The sequence below is a fragment of the Battus philenor genome, unplaced genomic scaffold (assembly GCF_028537555.1).
Source record: "Battus philenor isolate CCGP_79_NKW_IND1 unplaced genomic scaffold, ilBatPhil1.0.hap1 SCAF_5, whole genome shotgun sequence".
Classification (NCBI taxonomy): Eukaryota; Metazoa; Arthropoda; class Insecta; order Lepidoptera; family Papilionidae; genus Battus; species Battus philenor.
The window spans coordinates 9,272,859-9,284,246 of record NW_027181715.1 but is presented as its reverse complement, the minus strand read 5'-3'; the positions used below and the strand labels follow the sequence as shown (position 1 = coordinate 9,284,246).

The window sequence follows — 11,388 nt, the reverse complement described above, 5'->3', positions numbered from 1 at the left end:
TGTTTGCGTTATTCTGATAAGTTTACAAAACTTTCATAACTTTAAAAGGTTACTTGTCTGTTTATATTTCGAAAGACAAATATTTTAAGAAAGAACACGTCCATGAAACAATCACGTTTCAAAGTAACATTAAAAATATACAAAGCACGTTTCAATTATTCTTTGTGTAATCTTTGATACTTCCATTTCAATTTTATCAAAAAGTTATCGTTTTAAGTTTTATTTACAAAGTAAATGCAGTTTTTAAATTATAATAGATTTTTATATTCACACGTTTTATTAACAAACAATTCGTTCAACGGTTTATTCTATTTCAAGTACTGTTAATCCAATCGGATAAGTTCCTATAATCCCATCGATATATGTAATAAATATTTTGAGATTATTTGATAAATTCATTAGTCTGAAATAATATTTTACAGTTAGCGTACAGTGAGTGGACCATCATTGCAGAACAGTCAAATTTAATCTGTGGAAGAAAGCTTTCATTTACCATACGGATGCTTATGTTATAACTTGTTGTGTAAATTAGCCTTCAGTAAAAGATACAAAAATAATATAAATTTAAAACTGGATGATAGATAACAGAAAATGAAGGAGCGTTAACAATTGAAATATTTTATCTTTTCACATATGTCCTTAGCAACGCTTTTAGGAATACAAGATTAAAAAAATAGGACTTTAATATTTCTTTTAATTTTTTATAACGAACATCTGCACAATTTTTAGGTATAGATTTTTTGCATTCACTAATAGGTAACGACTCATAAGTAAGAACAGATTGGAGATTATTGTGAATCAATGCTGTATGGGATTTTACTATAAAAAGACTATGAATATCTGCGAATACTTACTGAACTTTAAACGGTTAGAACATTATAGGCTAGCCATAAGTTCTGTCACAAAGAAAATAATCGATAATTTCCAAAAAAAATAATTTTATTTTAAAATGTTATGTGATAAGTTAACGTCCTAAACTAGTTATTCAAAGTGTCTACTCTTAGCTTTAACGAAAGCTTTTAAACGATCGGGCCATTCGTCGATGGATTTATGAACGGTTTCCATTGGAAACTTGGTCACTACTGCCTCCAAAGATTTCTTGAGCTACTCAATATTGGGGTGACGCTTAGAACAAATCATGTCCTCTAACACAGATCGCAATATATAGACCAAAGGGTTTAAATCCGGACAAGCCGAAAGCCAATCATCGGCCTTTATGAAGTCTGCAATATGTTGCGCAAGCTAAATTTAGGTAGTGCGAGAATTATGATCGGGCTGAATCCTGTTGGAATGTCCACACTTCGTTATTGAATAAGGTGTTGTTAAGAGGTTTAACTGCCGCTTCTATCACGGGATCTTGATACACTTTGGCTGAAGTTTTCATTCCTTATTTCCTTTTTCCTGAGGTTTTGTAACCGTATGCTGGATGGTGGCCTTGTTGAACTTTGGCCACTACCTCGGAAGCTTTTTCAGAACTGTGTGCATACCCTTGATTATTTTGTTTGTTGTTGTGCTTCACGATTGTAAAAATTTTTTATCGGTAAAAATAATTTTTCTGTTTTTCGTCGCGTATCGAAGTAACAGCTGTTTTGATCCTTCGACTCCCTTTTGTTTTTGTGCCTAGTTTAAGGCACGTCCTGTGTATCTCCGGTAAGCCCCTAGACCTGTCTTGTTTGGTAATACGAGAAAATGTCCTCGGTGGGATTCTCATTTCTCTGGAAAGAATTTTCTGCCTCATTATGGGATTTTGACGAATTCGGGCCTTAACTGCATTAACAGCCTAATTTGTTCGAATAGACCGCGGTCGGCCGGATCTCTCAAAGTTTTTAACGGACATGGTTTCAGTGTGCCTTTGGATGGTACGATACACAAACATTCGGCTAATCCCTAGCTTTTTCAATGTATTAAAAATATCTGTTAGGTCCTTACCTACTTTTTACAGTGCAATTACTGCAATCCTACTCCCTTTAGTGCCCCATTCTATTTTTAAAACAAAAAACATATAGTATTGGCCGGAAAGAAGTCTATTTTTTATCGTAGAAGCTAATGTTCGAAATCAAATTGGTGTTTTTCAAATGTAAGTAAAGCCAGTAACAGAATATATGGCTAGACTAGGTAGTTATTAAGTAACGTCTGGGCGAATTTCTCTGCAAACAAAGTGAACTCTTCAATGGGGGTTATTCCAGATAATTGGAAGCTTGCGAACGTCCATATACTTCCCAAAAAGGGCCAGTCGTGCCGACTTCAAAATCTTCGACCAATTTCGATCATTTCCATTCTGGGGAAAACGATGGAGCGTGTGTTGTATATAAGCTCATGGCGTATCTTGACAATTAGTCCTCAGCGACCGGCAATATGGATACCGCCGCCACGGATCAATTGCGGATTTTCTTGTATATGCCACGAACATATTGTGCGAGGCTATTGAGAAAAACGGCTAAGGATTCGCATCATCTCAACAAGAAATCTGAAAATATATTTTTTTAATAATTTAATAATAGTTTATCAAAAATAGTAACAAAGAATAGTCAGTCCTATTCCCGGCATCAGAACATGAATTTAATTATATAATTTGTGATTTAAGTATTTTAATAGGTAATTAGTGAATCAAGTTATTAGAAGCAACATAAACTCATTTAAAATAATTAAAAACCAGTCGTTTCATAATGTTTACTAATGGTGCGGTAAGAATTTTTAACAGAATTATAGATATGTAAATGACATTATAATTTTAAGTAATGAAATCAAATGCCTGTTGTTCAATTCTTGAAATAGATGTTATTTACTGGCAGAATTAGTTTTTTTATCTGTTTTACTTTTACAATGCTTCGAATAAAAAAAAAAAAATCAATTAAATACAATTAGAAACTTACTATACTTATATATTTTGTTACTTATATACGTATATATATTTTGTTTGTCTTTCTCTAACCAATGATAAAAAAGACTAATAAAAAAATGCAAATTTGTACTTTCAGGGCTCCTAGTTTATAGTCATAGACATTTGTTTGTCTGTTGTATGTAGTTTGTAGTCGCACACTCAAATTTTATTATTACAGGGTACGTAACTTACAACACAATCTCTCCAGGGACCACCAAGAATGGTGCTGATGACCAAAACACACTCTGGAACTACTGGACATTGCGATGGTAAAAATATAAAATAATTCGCAGCCATTCAAGAACAAGCCGCGTTCTCTTGCAAGAAATATAAACTTTGAGTAAGTTAAAGTAAGTTAAAGTTAATATATTAATTTTTAAGAAATTTTGAAAATAAATAAAAAATCACAGATGAGAATTTAGGATGCAACTTCAAGTGCTCCTTTATAAACAGAACGACGAGAGGCACCGATGAGAGCTTGTAGACAATCACATGGCTTTCTTATGCCGATCAGCTGTTGCCACAATGCTAACAAAAAGATCAAATAATATATCCAGTATTCGGGGTCACATCCGTATAAAGTAGCACTATAAGATTATTGTTCACTGGTTATTACACTTATTGTAGACGATACATTTATATTAAATATCATAATAAATACTTAGTTCATAATCTGTCTAAATCGAATATAAGGACACACCGATGTTAACTTTCAGTATTATAATATTTTAAATTTATTAGTAAGTCGGTAAACTTTCCTTGGTAATAAATGACAGTAGCTTACATAGAATTCTAGTTCGATTTGTGGCGAGCGCATATTTTGTAGCAAATTAAAAATGTTCACTACTTCTAACTAGGTAAATAAAATGTTTTCACATGTCCTATTTCTTATTTTTTGTGTTTATACCACATAGAGATATCATACGTACATAGAGTACGTCTTGACAATAGCCCATGTGTAGTTTCTGCTACCAATAAATAAAGAACAACATAGTTATGTAAATCATGAGCAATATTTATATGTGTACAGGAAGTAAAAATTTCTTCTTGAAATAGAAGCTTGTAACTCGATTCATGGGCATTTGACGCAAAAAAGTATCCACTTTTTTATAGATTGTACGCTAAAGTGGAATTCTCATTGAATACTGTACTTCATGCCACGGTCCATAATAAAGTTACATTGTTACATCTTATTTAAACATTCATCTAGTATGACATCTGTTTTCCAGGCATCTGAAAGTATATAAAATGGAAGTTAAACGAGTGCTAGGACCTTTTATTGGCGATACGGTGAAATTCTTGCCAGAAAATTTAGCAATAATTTGTTATAGATTTATTGCATAAGCATTATGCTTAAAGTTTTCTTCAATATAAGACACGTTATTTGCCATTGATAAATGTGCTCTCGATCACTTTGACAACTTCTAGTTTATTAATTATTTAAGCTGCTAACGATTTGTCAGCACCTTCGTATAATGTAGTGTAGATTTTAGAGCAATAATGTGTCATCAAAGAGTATTCAACGATCTTAAAGTGTAGCTATAATATACGCGGCAGCAGGTTATAAGTATAAAACCTTTGATGTATCCTATATTACTAGGAATATTTGATCTACTACCCTTGATAAATTGTAGCTCACGTGCTGTCCATTAATGTATAGTACATATGTAGTTATGATAGTAAGAAAAAAGCGTTCCCGATTCAGATTATACTTTAAAAATATTAATTATATTTTACTATCTCAATCTGCAGAGATTGCACTGCCAGAAATTATTAGCCTACCGCATTCCAATAGAACAAATACATATTTAAGAGTGATCACTTTATACAAGGTAGTAGGTAGTAGGTCTAATTCATTACTTTAAAGCACCTTACACCTATATGCTGCTTGTCCATTTATTTTAAGAAGGTCTACAAGTACGTAAGTTTTTAGCTTTTCTTATAAGGTCATCATGACCGCACCGTTCCTGTGCATTTTTGTCTTGAGATTGTTGATTGTTTCATCAGGTGTATGATGGCGGAGAAATATTAATATAATATAAAAAATTATAATATATGTATACGCACTTGTTTGTTTGTGTGCAAAAATATTATATATAATAATTAGTATGTATTTGACCATCATTGCTCAGAGCATCGAGCCACGACCTGGTCGGCTAAATTAGAGTTAGCGGTATTGGTGTAAGTAAACATTAAAAATTAATGAAGGGTAAATGACAATCATTGCGATTTTGCATATCACCCTTAGTATTGTAGCAATTTTACTTATTTAACAGATTCCTTTAAATACAACCTTGCAAAACCATACACTACTTATACTGCTGTTTCCGTATAATTAGCACCATTTTTCTTACAAAATCTTTGTTTTTTTTTTCTATTGCGAGTAATTAAAGTGTAACGACTGTATTTTGCATATCGTCGAGGTCAATAACATTTGTTCATATACAAAAGGAAACGATGGATGGCCATCGCCTAAACATGTTGCTCCAATGACGTCAAACAGAATTGTGTAGCGCTTAACGAGTAAAATGACACAATCGCTTCATTAACAGTTAAAATAAATAGCGCTTTTAATTATAGTAGTTCAGGTTGAAAAATATTAAAATTCGTTTCGCAGATTGAAGATTTTTACATAAATGAGTTGACAGGAACAGGTCGCTGTCGTTGTGACTTCGCATCAATCATCATGCTGCGCTTTACCATGCTAAAGATAAGAGCAGATGGCGCAGATGATTAGTCCGTATCCACGGGATCACGACCCTCAGGAATAAGGAAAACGAAACGAGGAACAGGAATACTGTAGGGCATTATATTACTTAATAAAATCACAAAGTTGTATTTACTAATAAATAAAAAGATAATCCTCAGAAACTATGGAAGCCAATATAAAAAAAAAAAACAGTGGCGTTCCATCCAAAACATAGTCTTGCAAAATAGAAAATCAGTAAATTTAATTAATGTTTTATTTGAGAATACAAATAAATCTGCATAGACTCGGATAACTTTTAATAGCAGATTTAATAAGATGATATATTTGAAAACATTCTCCTAAATTAAACATTCTCTTAAATTTTAAAAGGATGACAAAAGCGTAAGAATAGGACAATTCAAATAATATTTATTTGCACACGTGTACTGCGGTTAAATACCCAAAGGCACCTTTGGTATAGATAACGCTTGATGATAAGATGCTTTGGTTTACATCACGAGAATATCCATAAGATTATGATAATGACTTTAACATATGATATACCTTTCGTTTACGCTATATTGGTGATATTAACCCATTTTCGTAGTCAAATAGTAGATGTGTGTTATCATAGTAAAAGATAACATAAACCCAACTCCATCACTATCTACTACCAGCAAATGATAACATTCATTATCTTTGTCTATTATGATTGTGATAAGCAAATGGAAAAAGTAAAATTTGCTTATTTTATTATATCGAGTTAGCTATCTTGCTATGGGCATATATACACATATATAATTGGACTCCAGGTTATGTTCCGAAAGGCCCTTTGTTGGCCCAATGTTACTACACAGTAAATGACTTGACAAAAGATAGAAAACGTAAGGAATGATCTGTTCGCCTCTAGACTAATATTAATGAAACATGTAATTTAAGATTTTATTAAAAAATATGCCTTGAGTGCCGTTGAGTTTCTTTCGCAGGTTCTTCTCAAGTCTCAGACATTTATTATTCAAAAGAAACTGATGGAGTTATTTTAACGTAATAGTAACGTATTTTATTTACATATAATACCATTAAAAATGAAAAAAGTGCATTAAGTACATAAAAGGTATTCTAAAAATAGAATTATATTTTATGCGGCTTTGCTCAAATAGAGCCCATCTAGGACTAATCAAAATGATTGCAGCCTTAAAACTCGAAATCCGTGACTGGATCAATTAAATATAATAAATTTAATTTAATTTAATAAATTGACCAGCCATTTTGCTAAAATTTAATCAACATTTTTATAAAAGAATACGTAAAGCAGCCATTGGTCGAATTAGACATATGTCACGTGTCATTTCGAATTTTTTCATGTTTACAAAACTTAAGATGAACGACTTTCAATATACTTGTTGAAATCCTATGTAAGATGTGATAATTCTTGTATTTTATATTTAAACAGAAGATTTAGATTCACCATCAATGTTTCAGCGGTATGTACTACATTATGCGGGACAGAAGTCTCTCCCAAAAATTTTCCATAGGAGGATCTAGGTTCGTGGTCTCCACAAAAATACAAGGCCCATCTGTTTTGCGCGCTCTGCCACTTCAACTTGTTAATCAATAAAATATATAATATTTTACATCATTTTAGTTTCAGTAACTTTAGCCTATTAAGAACATTTTTTTTCGATCTAACTTGATTTCATTAATAATTTTACGCCATAAATAGAAATTGTAAGTGAATTGTGCCTAGTATAACCGCAACTGTCGCTGATAACAAACCGCGATATTTTTGACTGTCGATAACAATACTATTTTTATCGCGTTTTCATTATATAATAAAGTTAGGGAACTGACAAATATTCGGATAAAATAGTGTAATACATATTACGTACAATTTATGATTATATTAACATTCATTATATTACATAACAATGTAACAACTCTTGAACAACTGAAAAACTTTTAATGATACATGAGTATGGTTAAAAAATATGTTTTGGAAAAATTTGAAATAAATATAAAAAAAAATTCTTGGAGGCGCCGGGTATCGATCCCGGTACCTCTCGCATGCTAAGCGAGCGCTCTACCATCTGAGCTACGCCCCCTATACAGTCGGTTCTGAAATTTTATATTATATTACCCAAATGAATTATAAAAACTTATTTTGAAGGATATAACCTCCTCAGTCCAAACGTCGCCATAAGGCGACATACAACGCCATCGAGGAAAGGTAGGTAAAAGCCTTGTATTTTGAAGCAGCGGCAGTACGTTGTAGTAGTTTCTTGCTCCTCGATATATGCCGCTACCGCTCATTTATAAGTTTTGTCATAAAATTGCACCGCTAATTTTATACAAGTGATTGAAAATGAGTGCGCGAAAAAAATTCATAATTGGCGATTCCGGCCAAGGTAAGTGCAAACTGTGTACATTATTTTATGTTTCATATTGAAATCAAAGTAATTATCATATTTCTCAATAGTTAGACTAACTATTGCGCGAAAAAAAACAAACGAACTTGTTCATTCCTGTTACACGCACACATAGAAACGTGTATGTCGCCTTTTGGAGACTCTGGATTTTAACCTGTAAAAAAGTACATTTTTGCCATATAATTTCGTACCTCCTTTTTTTCCCCCTAATTTAGATATTTTGGTTATATTTCCACGAAATTTTTATTTATTTGGATCTTAGATAATATACTTTTTCCAGATAAGGAACTGGAGGATGCCCTATACGACGTAATCACTGGGGAGGACTCTGATTTAGACTATGATTTTGGTGATGAGGATATCGCGGATGATCCGGCCTATGTTCCCGAAATTACTGAAGAAGATGACGAGGAAGATGAAGAAGAAAATGAGGAAGAGGATAACAGCCTTTCTACAATGGTTCGCTCTCATCAGTCGACATCGAGTCATGTCCCTTCCACAGCAAGTACTTCCGAAAGACGTGTATTTTGGAAGTCATCAGATAATTTCGATCCATTGCCACCAGCCCCACGATTCGAATTACCGAACACTGTGGCAATCAATTTGCCTCCTCACGACTATGTGGCAAAGTATTTAACGAGCGACATTTACGAACAAATTGCATTTCATAGTAACCAAACGTACCTTAGTAAGACGGGCACTAATTTGAACACATCTGATAAAGAAATCAGAACATTCTTTGGTGTAACTATCATGATGTCATACCTTCGATTTCCTAGGATCAGGATGTATTGGGATCAGAAGTCCAGAATTCCAGCAATTGCAGACAGAATAACTAGAGATCGGTACTTCAAACTGAGGGCCTCATTGAAACTTCTAAATGATTCCGAAATTCCGGAGGAAATAAAAAGTAGCACCAAGTTCTGGAAGGTCCAGCCCTTGATTTCTTGTGTTCGCAATGGGTGTCTTCTGAATTCCCCGTCGGCAGATGTTTGCATTGACGAGCAGATGATACCTTTTTATGGGAAACATCAGGCAAGGCAGATGATAAAAGGAAAACCCAATCCAGTGGGGTTGAAAAATTTTGTCTTAGCCTGTCCTAAAGGATTGCCACTTGATTTTTTTCTTTACGAAGGTAAAGGTGACAGCGTAATTGAAGATGATAGATTCCAATCTTTAGATATTGGTGGTAAAGTAATAATGCGCCTGTCCGCCCGATTACCTCCAGGTTGTTCCATTTTTATGGGAGATTTCGGGGAGAAACTGCTATAAAAACTACCACGAATGAAAGTAACGATTCTTTGTCCCAACCAATAACATTGTTTTTTATTTCAGTTGCTTACAGTAATTACTTTTTGAATAAAAGATTTCGGAAAATATATGGAGTTTTTTCAACTTTTTAAAGCATTGAGACCTAATGTCGCCGTATGGCGACATATTGGAAGAGCATTTTCCGCATAATTTTTATTTTCCTTGGGTCTTAACAAACCTAGAAATATATATATTGTCCATGGTTACCACTTTTTACAAAAAATACGAACAAAAATATACTCGGGACTGAGGAGGATAATATAACAATTTATGCTTTTAATCTATTTATTGAGTTTATCACTAAGGACTCGAGTTCGATTCTGAGTTTTAAAAATTGCCATGTACATACATAGTTATTTTTATAAAAGATGTTAAGAGGTGAATGTATACTTCATTTGTCAGTTAAACATTTCAAAGCGCTTTACAGATATTGCCAACCACTTTGTGATCACCCTGAAAAATGTTATATTAATTTATAATAAATTATTAATTTATAATTATTGTTTTGTTTCAATACGATAGTCTGCAGGCTCAGCAGATAGTAAGCAACAATTACTTTTAATATACATTTATCGGAATATTGAAGAAACTTTTTCTTACTACATTATCATTACGCATTTCTTATTTCTGAAAATATTAATTTTTGCATAGAATAGATATTAATTGACAGCAAATTTGCTATAGCTATAAATTACTATTATAAAGCTTTAATGCCTATAACCAATATATAGAATACAATAAATACTTCAAGTACATGCGTAAAATATTTTTAGTCTGCTTTAACATGGTATTAATTAATAAAAAAATATTAAAATGCTTTAATAGTTTTGTGCCCGTAAATAAAAATATTTTAAAATAAGTTGAACGTGATAAATGTTTTTATAACTTTTTATAAATCAAACTTATTAACATTTTTTGTTATTGGCGAAGGCTATTTACCCACAGCGTCACTAAGTTTGAGGTTACCGAGCTCTTTAGGCGCTGACCTTAAATTTATTTACGGCAACTAAATGCGTAGGCTCATTAATTATATAAAATATTCTATCTGATTAGATAACCGCCCGGCTTGTTGTTTATGTTTAGGCAAACCTGCTACGAAGTTAAGTCACTGTTCTACTGTACTGCGCCTTAGCTATGAACGTGGCGAGTCGGGCGGAGGGGATTAGTATCATCCACTGCATTCGTAATCAGTGCCCTTCTCCCCCCCCCCCCCCCTCCATGTCATCATTGTAAAGCACGGTGCAGTGGTTTTAGTGGCACTATCGTAAAGCATTGTGGTTCGAGACTCTCCGAAAACGCCGAGCCACGGGTCCATTTGGATTAATAAAAATAAATATTTAGTTAAAAGTATGTACGTCTAAAAATGGATTTTGTAGTAAGATACAAATTTTTTAAAAAAAAAAACAACGAACGCTTTGTAAGAATTATTCGCAACATCAGGACAAGTGATTCAAGTTCCTTCACATTGCCTCCCGGAATGGGCGGTCACCTTATCCACTTATCCCAAAGCAGAGCGACCTCTGGATCTTGAATCATTCACTCTTCCCTAGACAAGTTTTCAAGGTTCAGAAGGCGAGGGGAAACTTGCATCATTTTTGCCAAGAAAGTCAAAAATTCATATGATCCTTGACAATCTGTAATTTTTGTATACATTGAACAAAAGGCAAAATCTAATTCCTTGCCCTGATAATCAACTAACCTTTGAATAAGTGTAAAATTAGCTTTGTCTATTTAAGCTTCGCTTTGATTTTAGCAACTTAATATTTTCTGCATGATTTTATAAACAAAAACAAATTAAGAAGGAATAACTAGTTTATTTCTATCATAATAAATTGAACACAATTGTAACCATTCCCTTATATACATTTTACATAATTAATTAAATTAGTAACATTTTTTTATTCATTTCATAATCATGGCAATCATAGGCAGTAGAGGTAACAAAGACATATAACAATAAAATAAAATTACGTGAAATATCTCTTTTATTTATTTGATTATCTTCCAAGTTTTATTGAAGTATAAGCATAAAACTTTTTGACTTATCAATATGAGATAAAGAACTATAACTTCGAGAGCTT

The 11,388-nt window shown here is 32.8% G+C and overlaps 1 protein-coding gene and 1 non-coding gene across 2 annotated transcripts; one reads left to right on the top strand and one right to left on the bottom strand.

Moving 5' to 3' along the window:
• Nucleotides 1-7,599: 7,599 nt before the first annotated feature.
• TRNAA-AGC (transfer RNA alanine (anticodon AGC)) lies at nucleotides 7,600-7,672 on the bottom strand. The gene has a single exon. It is a non-coding gene; the product is annotated as a tRNA-Ala (tRNA).
• Nucleotides 7,673-7,932: 260 nt separating this feature from the next.
• LOC137929879 (piggyBac transposable element-derived protein 3-like) lies at nucleotides 7,933-9,268 on the top strand. Its single transcript, XM_068773005.1, has 2 exons — nucleotides 7,933-7,975; nucleotides 8,277-9,268. Exons 1-2 carry the CDS (start codon nucleotides 7,933-7,935, stop codon nucleotides 9,266-9,268), a joined length of 1,035 nt encoding a protein of 344 aa, XP_068629106.1.
• The last annotated feature ends 2,120 nt before the right edge of the window (nucleotides 9,269-11,388 follow it).